At 34.1% G+C, this 27916-nt stretch overlaps 1 protein-coding gene across 1 annotated transcript in view; it reads left to right on the plus strand.

Annotated features, from left to right (window-relative positions):
* Positions 1-2205: 2205 nt before the first annotated feature.
* Positions 2206-27916, plus strand: part of LOC117109174 (telomerase protein component 1-like) — a gene marked incomplete at its 5' end in the record, with an annotated part of 27865 nt that continues 2154 nt past the window's right edge. Inside the window, 42 exon segments of the mRNA XM_033251424.1 lie at positions 2206-3010; positions 3788-3922; positions 4277-4438; positions 5930-6026; positions 6299-6423; positions 6825-6955; positions 7154-7311; positions 7780-7980; positions 8692-8782; positions 9066-9249; positions 10314-10466; positions 10758-10841; positions 11333-11478; positions 12337-12487; positions 12638-12729; positions 12841-13017; positions 13510-13755; positions 13936-14049; positions 14149-14269; positions 14515-14697; positions 15351-15520; positions 15741-15891; positions 16143-16415; positions 16705-16837; positions 17303-17483; positions 17597-17706; positions 18117-18385; positions 18560-18781; positions 19238-19458; positions 19917-20172; positions 20491-20610; positions 21189-21287; positions 21586-21852; positions 22612-22772; positions 23065-23173; positions 23493-23621; positions 23920-24030; positions 24534-24663; positions 25449-25648; positions 26239-26358; positions 27359-27456; positions 27688-27754. Coding sequence (XP_033107315.1) covers positions 2207-3010; positions 3788-3922; positions 4277-4438; positions 5930-6026; positions 6299-6423; positions 6825-6955; positions 7154-7311; positions 7780-7980; positions 8692-8782; positions 9066-9249; positions 10314-10466; positions 10758-10841; positions 11333-11478; positions 12337-12487; positions 12638-12729; positions 12841-13017; positions 13510-13755; positions 13936-14049; positions 14149-14269; positions 14515-14697; positions 15351-15520; positions 15741-15891; positions 16143-16415; positions 16705-16837; positions 17303-17483; positions 17597-17706; positions 18117-18385; positions 18560-18781; positions 19238-19458; positions 19917-20172; positions 20491-20610; positions 21189-21287; positions 21586-21852; positions 22612-22772; positions 23065-23173; positions 23493-23621; positions 23920-24030; positions 24534-24663; positions 25449-25648; positions 26239-26358; positions 27359-27456; positions 27688-27754 — 7152 coding nt within the window.

Below are 27916 nucleotides of genomic sequence, written 5' to 3' on the forward strand. Positions count from 1 at the left end.
CTAGCTCTTTAAGTGTACTGCCCAATTCTACACCAACGATGGTGAGATGTGTATAAGATACATGCCTATTAGTATAGGCCTAGTATTTTCTTACAGAATTCATTGGATTTGTTGCAATTTAAAGCATTAACAAAAAATGTATATAGACCTCTATAAGTTTTATTTCTTTGGTTTATTGTAATTAAATTTCTCCTAATTATTTACTGAATAAACATTTGTTTGTAATTTGTATTACAACTTTGACTTTGGAGATGAATGATATTTATTTGATGTAACTTGTGTTTTGTTTGTTCTGATTCACTAATAACCCATTATCAGTTATTACATTAAATGACTTGTTGCAATTTAAAGCCCTAACAAAAAATGTATAGACCTCTATAATTTTTATTTCTTTGGTTTATGTCTATTGTAATTAAAACAAGTTCTCGTAATTACAAAAGCTCCGATGAGGGCAGTATAATAGTGGCAGTAGAGTATATTAAAACATGCTTAAATCATGGAGAAACATGCTTAAAGTTAATATTATTTTATTGGGTTTTCGGTACAGGTTCATAATTGCCATTATTTACTACTGTACCACTAATAGGACACGTTGTGTAAATGGCACAGTCGGTTAACACTATGTTGTAAGGAACTGAAATTTGCGAGTTTGAATCGCACTTCGTGGTTTTTTTTTGGGGGGGGGGTTTGGTATAAATGAACATTGTAAGATATTTGAGGGCTGTTTGACAAAACAAAAATTATAAGAGCTTGTAAGATGGAAATTTTTAAATAATTAGAATGTTTGCTTGTACAAAATTAAAATGTCTTAAAATTGAAAAAAAAAAAAAGGTGTTAAATTGGAAAAAAAAAAATTGAGTTCAAAGACGTGATTCGAATTCAGGAGCTGTGGTTCAGTAGAACATATCGTTAACCGACCGCATCATCTATACAACGTGTCCTATTAGAGGTAATGGCAGTATGTACTGTATAGTCCTTAGTTTTGGTGGTGCACTTCACAAAAAAAGATCTATTGATTAATTAATCTATCAATCAGCCGTATGCTTCTAGAGCTCCTCATAATAAGAAAGAATTTTTTAAATAATTAGATTATGGTTCCTTAGGACCATTGCATGAATCCGTCGCATGGACACAGGTTAAACTGACCGAGCCATCCATGCGACGTGTATAGAAGTGGTAATGGCAGTAAAGTAGTCTACAGTCAGCCACGAAATAAGCACACGATCAGCAAAAAAGCACACAAACAGCAGGCTACTCCTAGCACTCCTTATCGGAGCTAAAAACTTGATTTTAGGTATCTTTCCCGTGTTTTATATCTTATCTTATCGTAAGTTCCATGCATTTCCAAGTGACATTTTTTCAACCATGTTATTAAGAATCATGTTTTCGCACATAAAATATATAAATTTATCAATGTGACTTCTTTCTCGAAACGCAGGTAAAATCATCACTAGAAGAAAAATAATAAAGAAATGTGTATCATCTTATTTTGTACCTTTAAAAATGGACTTGTCCTGAATTAAGTTGTGACCCGTCAATAAATCTAGGGAGTACTGGTGACTCTAAATTGTATTGTTTATTGATTAATAAATAATTAATAAAAACTTGTTACAATATACCAACATTAAGTAGTGTAATACTGAAAATACAAGTATGATGTGAACACATAATTGGAATTTATCAGTTATCAATCTCTATTTCAAAACATATTCTGGAAAATAAAACAGAATAAAAAAAATTGAATGTTCAATATATTTGTCTTATCTTTATTACAACAATAATAAAGAAGGTAAATATATTGATGAGTACAATATTACCGGATTTGAATGCTAGGCCTAAAGTATACTGTATCCGTGTAGCACGTTTCATACATTTATTCAGGTAAAACAGGATCAACAAACAACATTAAAACAACTGGAAACAAGAAAGGCAGAGTTTCAACAATCCACTCTGATTAATAGGATAAGCCATTGAAAGTAGCAACTACTTATTTTAGTATGCGTCCCATAAAAACGATTCACCCAGATTTTTAAAGAGCTAGGATTTTTCTTCAAGTGTACTGCCCAATTCTACACCAACGATGGTGCTGTATTATAGTGGCTGCATGTCCTAAAGGACCCAGCCAAAATTTCCTACTATTCAATGTAAACCAGTGAGTTACATTACTTTATTATCATGTGAATTACTTATCTTTATCTTTACTAGAATGCAGAAGATGGATTCCAAAAAGAGACCAACTCCTTCATTGCGAGGCAACAGTCTTCTGACAAATCCCACAAAGCTGTCAAATCTATTGCCAGGAACCAGTGACAGAAAGAACCTTCTGCAATCAAATCTGTTTCTTGGGAAAACTTTACTCAAACCAGCTATCGGGGTGAAGAATGTTGGTAAAGAGGATGATGTCAACAAATCAGGCAGTACTGAAGGTACCACATTAGTTAAAACTGAGGCCAACCTTGTGACCAAGTCCTTAAAACCAGGGATCAAATCAGGCAGTACATTTGGAGCTACATCAGTTAAAACTGAGGCCAACGTCGGAAGCATAACAATCAACAAGACCCTAAAATCAAATCTTAGATCGAATCTACTTCTGTCCTCGTCTCCTCATTCATCACTTCTGTCCCCAAGGTTAACACATGGACATCGTACTGACCTAAGGAGTCGTCCTCTCACTGTCAACAGCAAGAGTGCCCTCTTTAGTTCTGTGAAACTGACCTCAATTGGATCGTCATCTCTCCTCAAATCTTCAATATCTTCTAAGTTATTAACCTCTAAAGGAAGCTTTGTTGGGAGTCTTAGTTCTTGTCTTACAAAAAGTGGTTTCAAAACAGCTGATAAAGAAAAGGTCATCATCCAGAATGAGGTGATTACCTTGGAAACAAATTTTGAGATACCAGATTATGATTTCCATAATGATGAATTCAATATCAAGGACGATGATCAACTGTTTCCAGATTTGGAATCGCAGATCATAGAAATGACCCCAGTTGATGATGTAATTTCATTGAAGGTATGAAATTTGTTTTGCTTTTTCAGTTACTCTAAATTTCTTTTAAACAAATTTCTAAAAATTGATCATCTACTGTACTGTACAAATGCCATTGGTCTGAAGGAAATCGTTGTAGTGGCTTCCTATTGTAACTGTCATGTAGTGATTGTTAGGCAAATAGGTAAATCTTTGCAACAGGAGGGTGGAGGGAGATGAGGTTTAATAGACGATCACACATATCTCCTGTTATCTATAATTTACACTGGCTTCCCATTAACTCATGAATAAAGTATAAAATTCTTCTACTAACTATGGTGTGTCCTTTATGTTTCCTAGACGCTCTAAATATGATATATGCTGGTTAAATTTGTTCCTTGATTAAATTAAAAGTTTCTTTGGAAGAAGGAATGATTGTGTATTTCCTTTTTAGCAAAGGAAATTAAACTTGAATTTTGAGTTGAAATAGATAGGGCTAAAGATGAACAGGCCTTGAAAAATATGTCCATGAAAAGTATCATGATAAAATGTCTCTGCCACCAAAAGTTATCTATCCCTATAGAAATAACCCAACAAAAACAGTTCCCCTAGATCGGTGAAATACGTAATGTATCCATAACTCTATAGCCCCCCCCCCCACAAAAAACCCAGTTTTTTGGTGTTTTTTTTTTAATGCTTCTGGTGTGTACTTTTTTCAGCCCTGGAGATCAGTGATGCAACCAAGTTAGTAGTCCTCATAATTTTGAAGAAAATGTTGTTAAATTCCTATTTGTTAATATTAGCATTGTAATTGTTTTATAGACAAATTTCATTAACTGCGTCAGTGCATCACTAATAGGAGCTACAGATTTCCGAAATGTTTACGACAAGACACGACGCAACTTGATGGTGCTGGGAGACCGTGTCCTATCCCAGGATGCCGAGTTCATTCTCAAGGTGAGTCACTGGGAAAAAAATAAACCCAAGTTTATTATTTTTGAATTACATAATTTTTTAATTTGCCACATAATATCTGACTACTAGTAAATGTAACTACTTACACTTGACATGTTTTATTCAATAAAAAATAAGTTAGAATAGAACCCTGAGTTTTAATCAAAAATTGTTTACAAATAATTTTTTTTCCATCCAAAGTATGGTAGTCCAATTATGTTTTCCAGTTTATTATCAATCAGTTTATCGCAAAGAGGCACTGTGCAATATGCACTATAAAAATATTATTGTTATAATTATTGATTGTTTGTTATGTACTGTGCCTAAATTTTGTATTCTAAATGTTTTATGTTAAAGGTTGCATTGTACTGCCGTTGCGAGTTGAACATAAGAGCAACGTCAAACTTTCTACTCGCTTTTGCTTCAAATCGTAAACCATGCAGACCTTACTTAAAGAAGTACTTCTCAGCTGCGGTCAGGCTGCCTTCTGATTGGATAGATGTTGCAGAGACATATCAAGTGGGTGTTTTGCATATATTCAAATTAGATCCTCAATTTAAATTTATAGTGGCCATTACATGAATTGAAATCAATCCTATTGCTTTGGAAAATGTAAACATTCTGTCTTATGGTTGGCTGTGATGCAGTGTATTACGGTATTAATTAAGTTTGTTTTATACAAATATGTTAAAGCATGTTGTGGAGCTTACAGGTTTTAGGTTTTCATTCAAGATCTTGTGAGTTTTTTTTTGTTGTTTTTTTTGGTTTTTTTTCTATATCTTTGTAATCAGGCCTGATGTTACCATCAGTATTGATGAGAGGCGGCCACAATATATTTATTTAATTGGTAAGCCATGATATACTCGCACATAGGAATGAAACATAGCGTGAGCAAGGCAATTCAACAAAAGGACGCACATCTCCGCTCTCGAACATAGCACGTGCATACAGTCCTTTGATCTTTACTGTGGCTTCGACAATCCGATACTAGTTGCAAGTACAGCCGTCAATTATTAGTTTATGTGTGCCATATATTTCATGGTGTTAGTTACTATTTTATTAATTTTGGATACCTCGCAATGTCTGTTAGTGTTACATCTGATTTCCTTTAACCACAAGCTTGTTAAATGCTTCTATAAACTACAATTTGATTCATGAAAATTCATCAACAAAATGAGAAGTTATAGAAATTGAAATTTTACGATTTTTATGAAATTTCATGTTCTTATATAACATTAAACTGTTATTTTGACAATGTTGGACTAAGGTGCACAAAACAAAAATTTGAGTAGATAAAGAAAATTTATTTATTTATTCTGCGATGGGAGTCTCATGAACCATGGGACACCACCTCATCGGTAAAATTAATGTTGAAATAACGAATATAATTTCAATCAATGTTAGTTCAAAATGTCATTAGGCCTTTGTAATCACCGCACGAGGCTCACTTATCATGGCAACTAACACTCGTGTGTCTAATTCGTCATATGCTGACGGTTAATTATGGTGTGGTTGCTATGGATTTTGTGACAATCAGCGTATAGGGGTTCGCGGCGTGCAGAATGTCGATGCCAGAGTTATATCCTTTGATGTTCCGAGATGTGCGTTTGTTGAATTGCCTTGGCGTGAGCCACTACACAAACCTGCTGGGATGTCAAAATCTTCGAAATCTATTTTATTGCACTAAACTAACCTTGTATATATCTGTATATCATGCTATGCTATTATTTTTCCCCATTTTCAATGTTAAAACTACAATTTTTAACAATTTACTGATGGTAAAATGCATAAAATCATAAATTTTGGAGACTGATTTCTCAAATATTGTTCTTCAAACAGCTCTATGTTTAAACTCCTGTAACTTAAAGGCCAACTCAGACAGCGTCGGCCGACGCAGCCCGACCCGTCTGGTTTGGCTTGTCTTTGCCACATATATAGTTATACAGAAATTAATAAATAATGTGGATCTTTTTTATGATGTTATTACTGTTGTATTTTTTTTTTTTGCAGACATTAAATGATAAGTCTATTAATTTTGGATCACTTCCATCGGCATTAAGAAAAGTTATGATAACAAAATTTCCAGACTTTGATGAGTATCAGTTAGGTAAGTTTATGTGTTTGTTCATTGCTTTTTTATTATGCTCTGCATCATTTTCTGACATTTAAAAAAAGATACTTGAGATAAATAGTCTTGTTTAAGTACAGAAACTTTAGCTTTAAGGTAGTCCATAAAAAGTGGAACATTCGCTTTCTCTTTGAGCTTTACTCCTTAAAGTGCCCTAAAATAAGTTACTTTTAATAAGTCATTTGTATTAGTACATACCCAATCCATGTGTACTGCTACTTGTGTCATTCTGATTACTTCTGGTTATTTAGCTAAATATAATAAGGACAAGAAAGGAAAGAAAGGAAAAAACAAATCTAAGAATGAGAATCCGAGGCAAAAAAGAGCTATACAAGAAGAAGTTAGAAACGAAACAGATTCAGAAAATGATAATGAGGTAAGTTGAACTTTGAGATGTAAAATTTAAGATTTGTTTATTTAGTTGATGTACATCAATAAAACTGCATAACAAAATTAGAACATTCCAATGATGTCTTGCATCAAGAGATAAGTAATACGAATGATGTTTTTGCCCTACCTGATGTGTTATTGAAAATACTTGCGAAAACATTTTCGCAAGTGTTTCAGGTGGGAATGGAACCCACAACCTCCAGATAACTGACCTGATGTCTTAAGCACTAGACTACCGAGCTTGCATTTAGCGGAGTGTTGAGTCCGATCCCCAAGTAGCAGTGGATACTGCAATTCTATTCCTAAAATTAGAACAATAATTTAGTTTTCTAAAATTTTGAAAACAACTTTGAAGCCATTGTTTTATTTTATCGATTCAATTTTCAGGATATTGTGAAGGATGAGACTGAGGAAACTGAAGAGGAACTTGTGAAACTGACCTTTAACCTCAAACAGCTCATACGTAAATTACACATCAAAGAACCAGCAAACCATGTCATGGCACTGGTTGGGAAGAAGTAAGATTTTCCTAAATTTGTTTATCTATTTTGAAAAATGTATGTGAACAATATCACATTTGTTTCACAAGAAATACTCCATTTCACTATACCACTAATATATTTTGTTTTAAAAACATCATCTTTACCTTTGATTTATTAGTTATCAACATGTTATTTACCTTTTAAACTCACTCTGGTTGGTTTTCTTCTCTTCAGGTATCCAGAAGACCTTGAGAGCTTCTACCAAGCCAAGTTACCTGGTGTTTGGGATGCAGAAATGGCAGGAAAACGAATGAAGCTGGCCATACCTGAAACATGGGAAACTCAAGTTTCTAAGTATGGCAACAAAGCCAGAACATGGGAACAATTGATTGGTAAGTAGTAGATAATTGCATGGCTCCTGCCATTTTAATTATTTCTGAGCCAATGTTTATCCTTTTATGCCTGTTGAAAGTGTTAACATTCTGAGCTGTACACTGTGATTGGTAGTACCAGCCTCATTCATTTAATTATAATCGGCACAATGTTAACAAACTCTATCAGTTGGAGCACCATATGAGTGCATCGTTTTGGAAAAGATGAACAGATCTCAAGGAACGGAAGTCAGTCCGCCCCAATCACTACTGCTACTGTGTCGAATACGCTTGAACTTTAATGTTCAAGCTAGAAATCTATGAATTATTTCTCTACCCTGTATGACCTGGTCAGTATAAAGGCATTATAGAGATAATGCTGATGGTTATTTATTGCTGAGCCCATTACTGCTAATGATAGAAAAGATCCTAATAACTATTTATAATAACTATATACTATATATTATTCATAATCTTATTTTCCAACAGACCACAAGAAGTTGCCATTCATGGCTATGTTGAGGAACCTACGAAACATGATCCAATCTGGTATTTCAGAAATTCATCACAACTGGGTCATTAAAAAACTGACCAATCAGTCTGCTGTGATTAACAGTCGTCAGTTCCCGTTTCGATTCTTCTCTGCTTATGAAGCCCTCCGTCAGCTTCAGGTTAAACTGGAGAAAACAGGTGAGTTTCCAGAGCAGGTTCCAGAAATATGGCCTTGTCTAACAAGGACATGTGCTGTAACACAAACGTATGAGTTTACGTATATTTTAACACATTGACTGTCAGACCTTTTTTTTATGGTTCTATTATTACAAGCATACATGTACAGACATACTTTTTTGAAGTTTTATCTAGTCATACATCATCAAAGTGCTGTGTCTAATAATTTGGCAGGAAAATATTAGGGGACGAGTAAACTCGTCACCGGCATTGGGACAGTAATTTTTATTGCCTCTGCCGAGTGCGAGTTTTCTCGTCTGCTTTTTGCATTTAGTTAGTATATGTTTAGAGGGCGCCTCAACTCGTGCAATTGAGTGTACTGCCGGCAACATAACACAACAAACATACATATGTTATTTGTACGTTATCGTCTAGGTGGAGCTTCCCCAAGTTATAAGCCGCTAAGTTTGTGGTTTTACTATGTATAACAATGAAGTAATAAACGCTAGAATAATACCTCGGTTGTCACAAGTATAGGCCTCCCTAGTGCCTTCAGCAATACTTTGTGGGAGGAGTATACTTGTCTCTGGCAGCAAACATGTTAAAACTGTTATTTTGTGGGACCACATTAATAATATACAAGGGGAGTGGCTTAGTGGAAAGATTATTTGTTGAAACAGCATAAATATTTTCGCTTCATGTTTATTTTGTTTTCTGTCTTTATTTGAACAGAGGGAGCAATTATCAAAGCTGCTATAGAGAAAGAACGTGTGCGCTCATTGCCGCCAAATAGGAAAAGAAAGGAGAAAGCAAAGAGGCCAAAGTAAGATAATTCTCCACTTTGTAATGCTACATGGCCTATTTCCTCCCGCCCTACGAGGTTTACACAATCATGGGCTGATTTTGATAAAGATCCAAGCATAGAAAAATGACCAATGTTCTGCATAGAAAACAGGATAGAACTTTAAAAAATAGAAAAACAAAATTAGAAAAAAACAAATGCTTTTCTGTAGTTTTCTACAGTAGTGGCAAACACCAACAAATAGAATATGACCATGCGCAATAATTTTGTCATTTAACCAATTATTGATAATTGTATTCAACAGAGAAAATGAAGAATATGATGTAGTAATTTTGGAACGATATCGGAAAGCCCTGGATACTGCTGTGAAGATTGCCACTTGTTACAATGTGTCACCAATCCCAGGCAGAACAATGATCTTCTTAAATGTTGGGGCAAGCATGAACAAGCCCTGTACATCAGCCAGAGGGCTGGGAAAACCAAAAACAGTATGTACAAATAAAACATTTGTTTATTGTCACCAGTCATAAAATTTATAAGGCACGAAAGATTTTATCTAATAGATAAAGATTTTTTTTTTTTTTTTATCATGGCATGTAGGTAAATTTACATAGATTTTTTTTTTTTTTAACTTACATTTCTGTCTATTTTTTTTTGTATTAATATCTAAAAAAACATCTAAAATTAAAACATTGAATTAACTACAGATTATAACAACTTCCAGTGAGGCACAGATCAAAACAGTATATTCAATCATCAAAAATTTACAGCCTCTTAATTATAAAACTTCTTAATTTGATTACTGCAGCACATTTAAGGGTTTAGCAAAGAATATATGTACCATAGTATTATTTTGCAATGAAAATGTCCTCTATAAAGCAATTATAGTCTGGTGTTGAGTACACTATAGGAAATATAAGCCGAAGGAGCCATTAATGAAATAATGGTTCCTAAGGCTTCTATTTCCATAGTGTACGAAATTACTTGACTATAATTGCTTTATAAGTCAGGTGTGATGTCTATAACCTCTTATAGGGCCTTTCATATCAAACTGCTGGTTGTAGATTGTTTGATATAGATAGCTGTAGGCACTATATAATAAATCCGTGGTAGTGCCGGTTGCTCGGGGATCACTGTGCATGTTCATTAGCTGCATGTATTAAAATTATTTTAGTACCAAGTAGTACGCGCACTGACACTCTTCGCACAGGACGTGTTAACAAGCGCTGTAGAGCGAGATTTGTTAGGTTCGCTGTGTGCATTCATAGCTTGGCCTAGCAATGAAATATTCCATTGCGATATACTGTATTAAAATCACCCCAGCTTTGAGCTTTTTTGCACCGAGATGAAAAAAATCGAAGTGATCAGTTGGGAATTAGCACCTGCAGTGCAAATAAAAGGGATGACGTCACCACTGACTTATAATATTTTTTATACTGTAATTTTATTATCTCAACAGAGATTCCCTTCAAAAATAATATAACTGTCCATCCCAGTGCAAACCACCATTTTAATTATATGTAATATGTATAATTTCATTTACTATTACAAGGTTTTAGAAATTGGAGTTTTGCTTGGCCTCATGTGCAAGTATTCATGTGAAGAATGTACATTTGTCATCTACGGCAATGGTCAACAGGTTAAAGTTGAACTTGAGAAGGGCACCATCTTGGATAATATGAAAAGTGTCATTGACTGCTCTGAGGTAAACAACCAAAGTTTGCTACAGTGTGTGAATATCATACCTTTCCCCTGTACTAAATAATTTACACTGAATTTAAGAGGAAATAAAATTATTTTGCTGTGATAAGATTCTTCCAGCCTGAGTACTGGGTTCATACATTGTAAATAGTGTACAATGATTTTGTTCTCACCATTAAAAACAACTTCACAGAGCAGTCCAGCATTGAATTCCATTTAATTCAAATTTTCCTCAACAAATTTGGTTTGTTTCATGATTTTCTTTTCTATTCTAATTTTCTTCCTTGTTTCACAGGCCATGGCAGTAGAAGATGATGAAAATAAACTAGGTGTCTTGGGTGATGAATCCTTCTCTGAAATGATTCGGGACCAAATCCAGGTGAGGTTCATTATCACGGTACAGGACATCTTCACATTAATATAATGAACAGAATTATGGAATACCAACTTGGTACACTAAACACCTGTGGTGCCATTTGCTGGCAATGAATATAAACATCATCATCGGTATCATAATTTAAGCTCAGCTCTTTTTTATAATAATAAAGAACCATTCTAAAGTCAGCAGAACAAGTGGTTGTCATTGACTATCCAAACTGTTCAAAACAAATGAGGAACCATGGAGAAAATCAAACAATTTTAGACATAATATAGGGTGATAAAATTACATAAATTTTTCTATACTTTAGTCACATACATTCTGTGTTGCTTCAGTCTTAACATACTACACAAAAATTGCACAAAGATCTTTTCAGAGTTTTGTTCAATAGGCTGGATCAGGAATTGACCATACTACTATAGACGAGGCAACAGCCTCACCACTCCAAGTTATATCTTCTATATAATTAATCTCTATTGCCTTTGTTTCAGCTTGACAATCTTGTGATTCTGTCTGATGGTCTGAAAATGGAAAGCGACCAAGGTCAGATGGTTGGTACTTTTCTCAAAAAGTATCGAAAGATCGTCAACCCCAACCTGTTGTTTGTTAACGTGGATCTCAGTAGCAAGTCCTCGGGGTAAATGCTCTTAAGCCCTCTGTCTGGATTAACACATTTTATTTGACAAAAACATGTGACATACCTAAATATGGTTGTGATGACATCACATCATGACCATATTTAGGCCCATACACATATGACTATATATGGGCATGTAACTTTCAAAGAAAATTTGATAACCTGGATAGAGCTTTACTGAAAGCAAGAAAATTTATAAAAATATTGAAAAATCACTCGCAGTGTATTTCTCTTGTTTGACAGGAATAGTTTTGATTTTTTGTACACATTGCTGGGATATAAGTGTATGGCCTGTTTGAATGTGGATTTTAAAATTCTCTCGTCTATTTCGTGAATACTTACCTGGATGAAACGATATATGCCAATTTGCTTTTAGAACTTAACTTCAAAAATAATGGAATAGTCCAACCCAGGCGTATATATAATGCAACACTGTTAAGTAACAGGCGCTCTCATTTCATGTAATACCCAGTCCACATGGAGACAAAATGTAAACAATTTTTCCATCTTGCAACAACAAAAAGCATCCCAAAAATAAAACTAAAACTAAACTAAAACTAGTTTTTGGCTGATTTAAGAACGTTTACTACAAAACTACTTCAAATGTTTATACGTCAAAATTTAAAGGTTTTGAAAAGATAATTTTTTTCATTTTTAAATTTTAATAAACACTAATAACTTAGAGAGCAAGCAATATAAATAATAATCATTTTACATCGCAACATAAACAACATATCTGTAAGATTTATTGATCGTCATTTTAATAATTGCTTTAAACTGACTATCATATTGAAAATTTTTAATATAATATTTTGTATGCTATTTAAATTTTTCCCCTGCTATTGTTCTTTCTTTTAGTCTTGCTGACCTAAAGCCTGAAAATCCAAATGACATCTTCATCGCAGGCTACAGTGATCAGATCTTGAGATTCATTGCAGAGCGTGGAAGCAGTAGTCAGTTGACCCACGTTGAAAATATTGACAAGGCTCAAAAATTGGTACCAGAACAGGTGAGTTTGAAACAAATGGCTTATTCAAACTCCTATGTTGGTGTCTGAAATTTCGGAAACAAATCTTAAATAATATGGTGTTTTGTTTTTAATATGAAAACTGATAATTGTTTAAAAAAAAAATAATATGTAAATTGTTCTATTTATTAGGAAGCTGCAGTTGCTAAGGCAGCCAGTAAAATGGCCCCTTCAACAGAAACACAGAATCCCATCACCATACCGGCTGTTATCAAAGCACCAAGGTAAAATACAAAACATAAATATATATAATAGATACATTCAATTATTACTATAATCTGAGTTTGGTTAAATCTTTATTTGATTCACCAAATGTTTATTTGTTGTTTTGTTAGATGGCGCACTGCAAGAGTGTTTATTTCATCGACATTCAATGACATGCATGGTGAACGTGATATTTTGACGCGCTTTGTCTTTCCGGAACTACGAGCACGAGCAAAGAAACACTACATTAATGTCTATGAAGTTGATTTACGATGGGGTGTCACTGAACAAGAAGCAAAGCAGAATGGGTAAGTGTTTATGTTTAAAAATTCCCAAATGCCCTTTGTATGGATAACCTAACCCTAACTACCCTAACTAAATATATGGGATGCTGTACAACAAAAAAAATAGCAAATTATTATTATTGTTTGCATCAGCACCAATGCCATTTCCAGGATTTGTGCAATTTTTTAACTTACAGATTATTCAAGACAACTAGTTCAATTAATCATACTATTCATCACTATTATTATTGTGAATATTGGTATTATTATTACTCTTGTTTTTTTATCAACTAGTACACCTTTTTCTCATTTTCTGCAGCAATTTTCATCTTAATTTTAGTACCAGTAGTAGCAGTGTATTTTTTAGGTTTAGTAAGCACTTCATTAATCCAAAAAGATGCAGTCATTTTACTTAATCCAGCAATTAAATTATAGGAATAATTATGTAAGTTATATTTTCTCAATGTACGATTTTCAAAACCATTTTTTTTTTTTCCTCTTGAATTTTATTCACAGATCTATTGAAGTCTGTCTAGGTGAGGTGTCCCGATCAAATTTTTTTATTGGTTTACTAGGTGATCGCTATGGTTACACACCAGAGTCATATGATACCTCCATGCGAACCAAGGAATTTGAATGGCTAGCAGACTACCCTGCTGGACGCTCAATCACGGAGTTGGAGATGCAACATGGCGTCCTTGCTAACCCGGAGCAGGCTGTTGATCGAGCATTCTTTTACTTCCGAAACAAGAAGCTAATAGAGTAAGTCCTTTATATTTATGCATTAAAAGACCTTTGAGGATAGGAAATGAAATTATAGTTAGATATTACTGTACTTTTGTTGACGATTTGATTGGCAGAAATAGACAATCATAATGTAGTACAGTATTTAAAATACTCAATTTTCAGTACATTTTGATATTTTTTTTCTTTATTTTAAAGGAATATCCCAGATAAATGGAAGAAAGATTTTGTAACTGTAAACAGTACTGCAGCCAGTAATTTGGAAAATCTTAAGGAAAGGATTCGAACTAGTCCTCTTGAAGTCTATGATGGGTGAGTAATTCTATTCCTTAAATTAAACCAAAATCATATGAACTATCAGTAGGTCTAAAAATAGTATAATTATCAATATTTTCAACATTATATTTTTAGATATCCTTGTGAATGGGGTGGTGTTGTAAATGGTAAACCAGTTGTAACCGGATTAGACAAGTTTGGACATCGTGTTATCAACAACCTATGGCAGGCCATACGCAAAGAATTCACAGACGAGGTAGAGCAGTTAAGATTGTGAATGATAAATATAGTCTGTTGAGATGATAACCTTTGTTGGTAGCATTTAATATAAAGTTATGTTTTCTATTTCAGATACATAATAATACCATGTTTTTGGGGTGTTTTTTTTAAAGACTGCCATCCATTTTCATATTAAAAATTTTATAAATCAGTAAAAGAAATTCTTTCAACATGTCTCAGTTGGACATATAATTTACATATTCAACCTAATTCATTTTCTAGGATTCAGATGGTGAGGACGAAGTTTGTGAGGGCGCTTTACATGAAAGTTTCATGACATCACACCTTAGCCAGTTTGTAGGCCGTAAAAATAAGTTGAAGGGTAGCATGAATGCTTTAAAAACCATGACAAGCGGTGTTATAGGAGTAGCTGGAAAACCAGGGTGTGGCAAGACAGCATTTATGGTAATTGCAATTTTATTCTCCATTATTTAGTCTTCAGTGCTGAAGATTATTTTACCTCCGCCAAGGAAGTTTGAATTCACTGCTGTCTTTTTGTCTGTCTGTTAGCAAAATTACCCAAAACTAATAATAATATAATTTAGTGGACTGTTACTTGAGCTGGACCAGTTTAGACATTGTATCTTATTCCTTTAGAGCAGAAGATGCTTTTCTGTTTCAATGTTTTAAAACCAGTTGATACTGGATTGGACAAGTTTAAACATTGTATCATATCATTTCTTCATTGTAGAAGATGATATCTCTTTCAATGTTTTTAATGTAAAACAGTTTTTACTGGATTGGACCCGTTTAGACATTGTATCGTACCGCTACTTCAGAGAAGAAGATGCTTTTCTGTTTCCACTGCCTTTAATTAAAACTAGTTGTTACTAGATTGAACCAGCTTTGACATTTAATTTCTCCAGTACAAATGTTAACATTATTATATACCGACATTGTCTCATCAATGCAAATCCTGCTTTTAGCTTTCTAATTTTTAATGTAACCTCATTTTTATTGGGCTAGACCTTGTATCTTAAAATTCCTTCAGTGCACAGTTCTCTTTTAATTGTTTATAATTTAAACTAGTTCTTGATTCTTTATTTTCATTCATGCAGGCCTCACTTGCAAGTAATTTTAGATCAGGTTTAGTGGAAGATGAACGGAAGCAAGTTGTAGTACACTTCGTTGGAGCAGCTCCTGGTAACATCACAAGCTTATTAAAACACATTTGCTTTGAGCTGAAAACAAGATTTGATCTAAATCATACAATACCAGAAAATTACAAGTAAGCTTTGCTGTAAAATTTTAAATAAAAAGAAAATGTATATACTTTTGCACAAACTCTGTTTTTTTTTTTTTTTTTTTGTTATAAAGAATTTCTCAATGAATTTTGAATAATTCCTACATTCACTGTAAAGTATATATTTATCTATTATCATGTTTTATATACTGTCATGTTTGTTTATTTGGGGTGCTCAAGTAAATATTTGGCATTTTCATTACAGGAATTTATCTGATGAGTTTCGTGACTTTTTAAAGGGGGCAGCAGCACAGTGTGGAACAGCCCCAATCATACTGTTTATTGATGGAATAGATGATCTAGATGACAACAACCAAGCAAAGACTTTGGAATGGATTCCAGAAAATCTTCCAGAGGTATGTAATAAGTTTTATATTGCTTGTAATGATTACTCTCTCAGGGGTTAAAAGAATTAAGTTGTAGCTTGAAACAATTTTAAATATTTTACCAAGTAATTCTTGCACATAGTATTTATATATATATATATATATATATATATATATATATATGTATTCAAGAATTACTGGCTTGTTGAAGAAAACAAAATATATACTGAAAATTTATTAATTGAACAAAATTGTTAAAAAATGTTTTCTTTTTGTTTCAGGATATTGTGTTCGTTGTGAGTTGCCAAGAGAACTCGATAACTCACAAAGCATTGATGCGACGGAATAACCGTTCCGTCATTAGTCTCCCCCCTCTGGAAATACTTGAGAAATCTGACATGATACGAAGTGTTTTGGCTGTTCACCGCAAAGTTCTGGATGAGTCACCATTCAATAATCAGCTAAAGATTTTGTCTTCAAAGCGAGAAGCAAATTTACCGCTGTACTTGACATTAGCCTGTGAAGAAATCCGTATGTTTGGTGTATTTGAGGAGGTACAAAAACTCTTACAAATGTACTGTTCTCTTAAGAAATACTCAGTACATCCTTGGAATGCTTGAATTTTTTCATTTTGGATACAACGTATATAAATTTGCAATTATAATTTTTAATGATAAATAAAATAGTTATGTTGTCATTACATGTTAATTCCATCCAGTACAACTTAGGATCATTTGCCAAGGAAAGTATGTATGTGAGAATGTATTTTTCTTAATGTTTATTAATAATCGTAAATTATAGAAATCATGAAATTCTACCTGCTTTTTCACTTTTTTTATTTAGCTTTCTAAGAAATTAAAATCAATGGCACATACAGTGAGCACCTTATTGGTGGATATCTTCCAACGCCTGGAGGGCGATTTCAACAAAGACATCATCTCAACAGCTCTGTGTTTGCTGGTCTGTGCTAGAAATGGTATGTTCCTCATTAAATATTGATGCCTGTGGAAGCACATGGCTTAGAGGCAGAACAGATAATTCTATTTCATTGATATTTACGTGAGTGAACCGCTGTAAGGGTATTAAGTTTCCCCTTCATCTCTGTACATTTAGGCCGTGAATGATAAATGAGAACGATGTGTAGTGACTAATGTGCAGAGACAAACTATACAAATATTTTTGATGAGCTCTGCAAAGAGAACTTTTGGTCCATTCAGGGAAGTATCTCACTCATAGACTTCCAAAATGGCCTTTGATTTATCAAGTTATTTTGTTTCATCATTGAAAATTGTGTGACTATTTCTATTCCTACATCAATTTATTTCATTGTCTCTAACTTGCTATGTTACCCACGTCATTTGGATGTTTCCCTTGAACAGGGTGATTGCAGGCCCTACATATCAAGAGCCACTTTCAAATATATAGTTCCTTCGATTTTTAGGTCTTTTTGAAGATGAATTACATCAGCTACTGAGCATGCACAGAATGCTTAATAGCAAGAAGTACAAGTACCAGGATGTCAAGAATATAAAGCTGTCTGCTGAGAACCTGATGCCTCAAGCTACTTTCAGAAGGCTGCTACGTAGTCTGCAAAGATTCCTCCAGCCTGTAGCTGAAGACAGGTTTGTAGAATACAACATTTTGAAAGCTTTGAAAACAGTTATTCATATATTAATAAAAAAAAACATTAACAATAAAATGTAATAATTATGCATCTATCTTTTTCTTATTTCAGCATTGGTCGTCTGAGCCTTGCTCACGGTGAATTTGAAAAAACTATTCGGCAGCGTTATTTACGAGGAGCAGCGGCAGAATTTGAGGTGGTTCTACACAGACTTTTGGCAGGTAACAACAACTAATTTTTTTTTTTTTTTTTTTTATTCCTATTTCAATTGAATGTTTAAACCAGATAGTTATCTTTCTCACAGTTCTCTCACTAGGTAGCTGGTGCTTTAAAACTCTTTTGTTAGTCACATTGTATGAGTTGTCTGCTATTCCTATAACAAATTTGAATTAGAAGTAAGGAATTGAACCAAAACCTGAAGAAGACAGACATATTCCACCAATCAACTACAACATTCTGACAATATAGTTGATATAATTTATGTGAATGAGGCATGGCATCTCAAAACTATAATGTTAAATAGAGTATATAATATAAAAATACATTAGTACAGACAAGCCATAAATTTTTTGCTCATAACTTTGGCATAAGTAAGTTGATTCCACTAAAATGACATCATTTCTAATTTCAGCTTTCTACCACAGTGAAGCAGATCCTGATAGAATTGGTTGGTGGAGAGGCAGATCAGCTCATACCTTCACTGAACTGCCATACCATTTGGCCTGCTGTGGTGCCTACTCTGAGCTGGCAGCCACTCTTTGTAATTTGAATTTTGTTCAGACTAAGTGCAGACTGGGATTGGCTTCTCAACTCATGGAAGATTTCTTAGGAGAAGGGAAAACAGACTCTTTACAATTTCGGCGGGAAAAAGATTGGTTTCTTCAGTCCCCTCAAGTTACGGTAAGCTTTATTTGGTTTTTGGTCTACAGAAGGTAATTTAAAAAAAAAAATTTTTACACTAGTTGTGTCAAATTCACAATGTAATGTAGCCAAAAAAAAAATATATATTTTCGATTACGAAAGTAAACATTTTTAAAACTTTTATAGCTACATGTCTTTATAATTTTTTTCTAGGCCTTCAAAGAATTTGTGTCAAGAAACCTACACATCATAGCTGGTTTTCCTTCTCTGACATGGCAACAGGCCCTTAACGAAGCTTCTGATTCAGTTGTGTACCAGACTGTCCGACCTGTGATTGAGAAACTGGATACATCATTGAAAAAACGTCTACTGACTTGGCAGAATAAATTGGAAGGGGTCAACCCATGTGAAAGAACATTGGCAGGATTTACAAAGGTTCGTGGTGTGAGGATGTGTCAACATCTTACAAACAGCTATTGCCAATATTTTCAAAGTTGTCAATTATACACCATCAATTATTGTCCCATAATGTCATCTAACCAGAGAGTTATTATTATATGCTGATGGCGCTAAGGATAATTTGTGTATTTTCTGCCTCCAAAATATTAAAATACTTGCATAATAAGCCCTCTATTGTTCACTGTAGGCCTAAACTTTAGTAGGAATTGATAATGAATTTAAAGCAGCCAGTCAATTTCATGAATACTTACCTACTGTAGATTGACTGACTAATTGCCATTGTTTGTCTATTTCATGAGTACTTACCTGAATAAACTTCTTAATTGCCACTGTTCCTTTAAGAACACCCCTACGAAAGAAGTAGAATCGTCCGATTGTCTACCTACATCACTGCTGATACACTGACGACTTTTGAAAACATTTCTTATTCAGGACATAACTTGTGTTGCTACCTCTCCAAACAAGAAGCTGATTGCCGTTGGCAGCCAAGATTGCTCTGTCAGACTGTTTGAGAAATCAACTGGTGTGGAACTCAAGTCATTCTCAGGGCATTCTAATGCTGTGTCTCATTGCTGTTTTGTTGGCAACACGCATCTGGTGAGCTCATCTTTAGATAGCACACTCTGTCTCTGGGACGTTGTTTTAGGCCACAGGTAATGAACTCAAAACTTGTTATTATCATGTTCCATTATATAAGTGTCAGTCCATTATGTATTTAGTAAGTGTACTTGCTATCCGATATGAAAACAAATATACTATATAAATAAACTTGGATAAAGTTGAATACCATCTAACCCTCAAAAGGTGTTTCTGATTGGTCTGTTGAGCTATAATCATGTTTACCATAAATATGTGTTAATATTATGTGTTAGCTACTGTTTCATTAGAAATTGGTAAAAATTTGTCATATACATAGAATCCAAATTATGTACTAATCTATATTCTAATGCCCCCTACCTTAGGCTGATCAGAAACAAAAAAATATAACCATCCAAAAAATATATTCTAATCTACTTTGTTATGGTATTTGTATTGTTGATCCTTCATTAATAGACACTAAATACTGCAGATGTTTTGGTTGTTGATAAGGATTTTTTTAAAATTTTCATAGAGTTGCTCGAATGACAAAGCATAATCGGCGCGTCAGTAACTGTGCGTACAGTGCTAAGGAGAATCTGCTTGTGTCGGTATCGTGGGACTCTGTGCTGATGGTTTGGAATGCAAAGGATGGTTCTTACCTTAGAGATTTTCGTTCATCGAATCCAATCAACTGTGTCGCATTCCATCCAGAGTCTCAGAAAGTAGCATTTGGTGGCTGGGATGCAACAATCGTTATTACTGACATTTTCAAGATGAAAAGACTTGCGGTAATTATTGCTACTATTTCTTTTGGTGATATCAGTCTTAAAATCCTAGTGAACACTGCCATTATCTTTTACCACAGTGCCTTCCTAAAGTCTTGTCTAGTACATTACCGTCTACTGTAGAACGCTTATGAAGCGATTGTTTTTCTAGCACTCTGTCATTATTAATATGTTTTTGGTGGTTAAGTGTGATTAATCTCTAATGCAATGTTAATTTTATTTGATAAAAAAGACTACTATCTTGTTTATGAATCTTTTACAATACAACATATAACTAATATATTTCTTTTTTACTTTTAAACTTTGCGTGTGTTGGTACAGATCTTGCGAGGGCACACTTCATCCATCCGGGACTTGGCTTATTCTCCCACTGGACGTCACATTGCCTCAGCATCCCTCTGTGGAGCTGTCAAGCTCTGGTGTGCAGACACTGGCACTCAGGTAAATGATAATTATATCTATATTTATTGCTAATTCAATAGAAAAATTTGAATAAAGTAATATTAATTACCCCTCCCCTGCCCCCGCTGAAAAAAAAAATAGATGAAAAAAAAAGATAGACCCGTCCCCGCTCCAAAAAAAATAGATGAAAAAAAGATAGAGCCAAAGCGTCACAGAGTGTTTCATTTATTAATTTAGCACAGAAGTTATATTATAAAAATCTCAAATTTGCTAACAGAAATTTAAGGGTATATGCAGTAACAAGGGTTTTTGGTGATTGGTGAAGAAAATTTGTTCTTGCTTACATGTTAGGCAGTGTTTATTATTACACCAATCTTAAACCAATTCCTGATTGGATGTTACTGTATGCATGGATTGGATCAGACAATAACATCCTCTAATAATAATTTAAAATTGGTTTCAGACTGGTGTAACAATAGCCTTAATGTTTAGGTTAGCTTCACATGGCAGTATTTTTTAACAATGAGATCATCTCATGAGAGTATATTTTTAAGTAATATGCACATTGATATTGTTACTGTTATATTTTATTGTCATGTTGTTCTTCATTTATTCAGGTTGGTACGCTCTCCGGTCATGCCATGCCAATCAATGGATTATCCTTCTCAGCTAATGGTCAAGAATTGATCACTGTTAGTGATGATCAGAAAATCAAGGTAATGTTTGCTAATTATAATAGCACATCGTCATTATTGTTGTTGTGGTTGTGGAAACTGACCCATATTTATATTAATAACTGCAAATGCAGTCTAATTGCAATGAATTCAATCGATATGTCAACACTATAAGTATTTCTTTCCATAGTTTCCTTGGGAGTGGGCTCATGGGGCTTAACCTCTGCCTCCACTCCACTACCTTGGGAATGAATAATCCAGGAGAGAAAGAGAAGACCCAATCAATGCTGTGTTAGTCTATTTTGTTAATACTTACTGGATGATTTGTGTGTATCTTAAGGTTTGGTCTGGGCAACTGGGAAAACGTGTTACCACTTTTGAGAGTGAAGACTTTGGTCCAGCTGCGTGTGTCTCATTAAGTTCATACGGTCAGTATGCTGCAGCAGGCTACCACAGCGGTGAAGTCAGAGTGTTTGATTTGACCACCGGGACAGAGGAATGGTCAAGAAGTTTGCATCAAGAGAGAATTAACTTTGTTGTGTGGTGTTTGGTGTCCACTACAGATGGACCAGAAATCCTGACGGGCTCCAATGCTGGAGAGCTCACAGTAAGTTGACACTTATATATTTGTGGACCAATTGTATAACAAATTATGTTCATAAAATATTTTGTCATTTAATAATAACATAGACATTAGATAACTTTGTAGTTCACTATAGAAGCACATATATATATATATATATATATATATATATACACCGCTGTGGTAGCCCTGTCTCTTTATTACATTTATTTATAATATTATTATTTATAGATTCTTGTTATTGTCATTATTATAAAGCAGTGGAGACTCAGATGCTTGTTCTAATGATCCATTCATTTGCATACTAACCTAAATTTATCCTTGTCATTTGATTGGGGGATTTTGTATCACATGATATTGGGTATTTACATCATTTAATTACAAAACAATTCTATATATTGATTTGCTTCACTCTACATGAAAATTTAGTTCAATCCATGTATTTTTGTTCCATTCGTTTTGTCCCATTGCACACCTTCACCTATACAATGTTTTCATTGGTTGAGAAAGAAGGGAAAATCTGACTTTTAAAAAATATATGTAATTTTCAAATGACAGGGATCTATTATAAAATATAAAATGAATGTTTTGTATTCGTGCAATAGAAAAAATATTTTCATTCATTAATGGAACAAAACATTGTTTCCCATCATGAAATATTCTTCCAGTGAACTTATAAATATTCATTATCTGTATATTAGGCAGTTAATATTCAAGTATGTATCTCATTTATAGACTAACCCATTACATCTTATAATAAATATATTTTTTTTATTTCCTAAGATGACAAGCAAGTCACAGGACATGAGGCGAGTCTTGCGTGGGGCTGAGGGTAAACCCCTACTTGCAGCAGCCTACAATCAGACCGTGCGTCTTGTTGCAGCAACGAGTGAAAATATGGTGATTTACTTGTGGAAAATCCCACTGCAGCGTCAGTCAAACAGGTAGTTATTGAATTCAAATGGCATTTGACACAAGTTCTTGTCAGTATTTCTATGAGGCCACATTCATCCTTTTGAAATCCAAAGATCCTGAGTTGTCAACCTTTGATGGGCTATGATGGAGTGGGCAGCTTCATTTTTATTGTGGCAACAAGAGGTCATACAGAAAATTAATGCCTGATGCATTGCATTATTTTTCCGAGTAGAATTAGGGAATCTAATAATTATTTTATAGGACCTTGTTTTTTAATATATACTGTATAATAGTTTCTTACTAATCTTGTTTTTTTTTCAGGACCACCATTGCACCACTTTGTAAAATTTTTACAGAATGCACTGGTCCAATCAGCTGCGTAGCATTTAATGCTGATGGGTCAAAGTTTGTTACTGGAAGCCGAGATATGGTAAGAGAGTTCAAAATTAGAGGTTGTAAATGAAACAAAGTTTATAGATTTAAATACATTTATTCTTTGCATTGACAGTTTTATACTAAAGGATATTTCTATGATTTGTATATCTGTTATAGCCAGTATATCTAGTATTAACCCAGAGTTATTAGTTCTTGCTGTCTCACCTTTGCTATATTACTATATTGGCTTTGTTTGCTATCTTTTCCTCGCAACTAGAAGGCATATATCTTAAAGCACTAATATTTTGTACTTGAATTCACATCTTGCAGATCTTAAATATTAATTGATAATTAAAATGTTTTTGTACCTTCAGTCATTAGTAGTCTGGGATACAGAAAAATCTGTGAATAGAGGAGGAAAGGCGCCCCCAATTAAAACAATGAGAGCATGTCATAAAGACTGGATTAATTGCTGTGCGTGGTCTGAGATTGATGATATGGTGGTAAGTTAATTGATCAAGTATTTACAGTTTAGTTTTGAAATACAGTAGAAATATAGTTTTTTAAAACAGATTAAAATATTTGATAAGATAAGCTGTAAGTTTCAGTGCTGTTGATTGTGTTTCAATATTTTTTTTTATTGTACTGCTGAGTGCCTCTTTAAGTCAGATTCAGTCTCGAAATATCAATCAAAAATATATAAGTAATGATGACATAATGAGTATATTGAGCTTTTAGCTGACGCCCATATTATTTAGTATAGTTTAAATGATCCAGTTTTTTATTCATTCCATTCTTTAGGTCACAGGGTCAAATGATTTCAACCTGAAGTTGTGGGACATGCAGAAATATGAAGAGGTTAAAAAAGGGTTCAAAGGTCATGGAAGTACTGTGAATTCGGTAGCATTTGATGTATGTACGCTTCTATTCTATTATATATTTCACAACATTTATAATTTGAATTGTTAATATACATGCAGACAACCGCACGTAAATATAGCTTCTGTTTATATAATTTAACTTTCATGAATATCAGTTTCTGTATAAATGCAGTGGCGGATCAAAGAATTCAAAATGGAAGGGACCTAGGTATCGAATTTCACTGATGGAGACCACTTCAGCCCATTCATGCTTGGGGCTGATGTGAGAAAATTTATGATTATGGCACACCTAGATGGCCGGGAATTGCACTCTCAAACCTAAATTTGATTAAAATTTTCCTTTTTTTTCTTCATTTTTTTAAAACACTGAATTTTTAAATTTTTTTTGGGAGGTGGAGATGCCAGGTCTTCCTCTCACCCTTGAACTGTTTAATGTTTAATGTATGAACAAGCTGGTACTGTACATTAACAATACTGTACGCATTTTCACCAAATGAATTTAATAATTATAATTTTTGTTTGATTTGACATCAGTCTGGTTGTATCATTTCTGGGAGTTCTGATGGAACAGTTAAAGTGTGGACTAAGAAAGGAGTTGAGATCACCACTATCAAAGCACAGCAGAGGATCAGTTCCTGTGCTTTAAGAGTCAAGGCACATAAAGGTTTGTTTTTCTGGTTAAGTAGAAAACCAAATCTGGTGGCAATAAGCCACAATGGACTTTTTCCCTAAGCCCTGGCCCTTGAATACTGTTGCTAAAATGGCCAGTGGCGTATCTAGAGGTCTTGAAATGGGGGAGCTGATGGGGGGAGCAAAGGTGAAGTAGGGGGCTCGATGATCAGTTGACGGGGGCGCTAACTTGCAAAATAAGGTGATTTTTAACAACTTGACTGAGATTAGGGGCGTTTGAGTGGCGGGTGCGAGTAATTCTTGGAGGGGCATGCGCATTCCCTTAGATATCATGCCTCAGCTATTGTCCAACGTAATCGTACACAGCATGCACAGTGCATTTGTAGTGCATTTGTGGGACACATATGTTTGTACATGTATTTATGGTCCTTTTCTGATTGGTCATTTGGTAAATTTGATTGACACTCTAGAAAAGTCCATTCATGTAGGCAAACTTCTAGATCCAGTTATTAACAAAAAAAGAAAGGATTATAAAAAGATGATGAAGGTAGATAAATAAAATTTCTATGGACAGTAGACTGGATTCCAGTCCATAAATTTTGTCTTAATCAGTGGAACCTATTAAAAATAAATCTATTTTGGCACCAATAGCATTGCATAGGCCTATTTACTTATCCAAATTCAACAACATAAAAAGTTTCTTGGCATAAACTAGTGGCATTCTCCGAAAGTATCTAACACTAGGAAAAATCAATAAATTAGAGACTTGAACAGTAAACATAGAGAAGGTATCTTCAGATATTTATTTCTTTCTTACAGAAGAGACTGAGCAGCTTGACTTCGATGAAGACTTCAGTTTACAGCACTCATGGGTGACTGAGAGCCTTGTTAATGAATGGAAAGATACCCACAAGATGAAGAAACTTGACAAAGTGAAGGACAAAGAAGTGATGATGGAAGACGTTCTACTTGCGTTGGCAGCCGATGATGGTAGTGTCCAGGTCTGGAAGCCCCTGCAGGTAAACACAATTTTATTTGGAAGGTGTGAATAGCCTTCATCTATTTGCTGCCCTCTTTTGTTTAGCGTACCATTTTTTTTGTTCTACTAATCTACAATGTTACTGGTAGGATTCATTAATAATTTTATATTCTCACATTAAAATTTCAACATAAACCTGCATAATCTGCAGAAGGTTGTTAAAAAAGTCATGTTTATTAAATAGAAAAAAAAAACAAATCCCTTCATTTTGACTTGATAATTGAGATAGAAGATGAAGGTCGTACTTCATATGGTACACAGTTCCAGAGATGAAAACCCCTGAACACGATACCATGTTTTCTAGACTACATGTTTGTTTACAGATATGAAATTGTAGATTGTCATAGCTTCTACGATTGTAAACATGGGATTCTGAATATTGTATAAGAGGGTCTAATTAGATTAAGAGCATAATACATAAATATAGAAAGTTTCTTTGACCTTTTGAAACAAAGTTTTAAAAACTTCAATGATATTTTTCCAACACAATCAGATTGTTAATCATGCATTTTTTATGGTCATTTTAATGTTTTATTAAAGCGTTTTAATCAAATTTATTCTTCTAAAAAGGGTAATGAGTTGACAACCCTTAGTGGTCATTCTGATCGTGTCGCATCTGTTGCAGTTGCCAAGGATGGACAGTTGGTCACATCATCTCTGGACAAGACAGTCAAATTCTGGAAATATCAGGTAAGATTAATAGCATTAAGGGTCTTAATCTGATTAATTTATTAGTATCATGTGCGTAGTGTATTCTTGGACCTGTTGGTGCAGTGACACTTGTCCATGAGATGGTGGGTTCAAATCTTAACACTGAGTTCTGCCACCACCCCTCCCCTCTACCCACAATAGCCTGTATTTAGTAGGATTGTATAGTATGGAGCTGAAGTTTGATTTGATTCTTCCTAGAGTGTTTAGGATATTACAGGTACGTGCATCATTGATTTTTTTTTCCCCAAGTCAGTGGCTATTGTTACACCAGACAAATTTCTAATGCTGAATGGATGTTATTGTTTGTATGAATTGGCTTTAGGCAATGACATCCAATCTGAATTAGGAATTCGTTTTTCAAACTGGTGTGACAATAGTCAATGCCTGTTTCCAAACTACTGTTTACTTTTCTTTATTAAAATATGGAGTTATGATCTTGCTGTCATTATTTCTTTTTTATTGCTATGAGCAAAGAGTATAAAACTGCAAGAGGTCTGACTGCCGTGGTTTCATTGGAACAAAATCCTATTTCAAAAAGTACTGCCACGAAGGGGCGTGGCCTTAAAAGATGTTCGTTCGACTCCATGTTCGAACGTGTGCTATGTGCATGTTTGAGTTTCAAACACAGTTTTTTTAACTGTGGTATGCCCATATAAAGTCATGATGTGCCTACAGTATATACAGTATGGTCATGATGTGATGTGATGTGATGTCATCATGAACATATTTAGGCATGTCACATGTTTTTGTCAAATAAAATTTGATAGTCTGGACAGGGCTTTAGGCTCTGTTCGGATTTTCAAATTTTCTTTCACAAAAGCCTGTTGTATGCCCATATATAGTCATGATGTGCCTATATATGGTCATGATGTGACATCATGAACGTATTTAGGCAATTCACGTATTTAGGCGATGTTTTTAAAAAGCTGAAGGCAAATCCAGTTTAATATCGTGTATATCATGTATTTCCTCAACACAGGTGAACACAAATAAAGATGAACCTTTGCAAGGGCACAGTGGAGAGGTCACAGGCATGACCTTGGCACCTGATGGTACTGTTGCTATATCAACAGGCAGGTAAGCTTGATATGAAATCATAATCTTATAACTGTACTTTAGTGTGCTTAATTTAAATAATGTTTGGTAGTATCTACATTTTATTTATTATTTACTTACAAATATGCAGAACATTACTTCTAGCACTGTAAACAAAATTTTAATCGTTGTGTGTTTGAAATTAAACAGGTTTTTTTTTAAATCTCATGATATTTATGAATTATTTAAAATTCACTTGCTGTTTCCTTTCAGAGACGGGAATGTTGCTTTATGGAACTTGACGAACCCGGAAACTCCAGTCAAGAATGGCTTTATAAAGGTGTGTTGTGCACTAGCTACAGTTTCAGTCTCTGTTGTCAAACATTTTGTTTGATTTCTTTGTGCTTGAGATTCGTTTTTTCAACTTGTTTTATAAATTATTATTTTTTGTGTGAATCTGATAAATCATTTGTAATTTTGTTAACTTTAATTTTATATATAT

This window comes from Anneissia japonica, unplaced genomic scaffold, assembly GCF_011630105.1.
Source record: "Anneissia japonica isolate Jap-2015-1 unplaced genomic scaffold, ASM1163010v1 scaffold5663_len77241_cov168, whole genome shotgun sequence".
NCBI lineage: Eukaryota > Metazoa > Echinodermata > Crinoidea > Comatulida > Comatulidae > Anneissia > Anneissia japonica.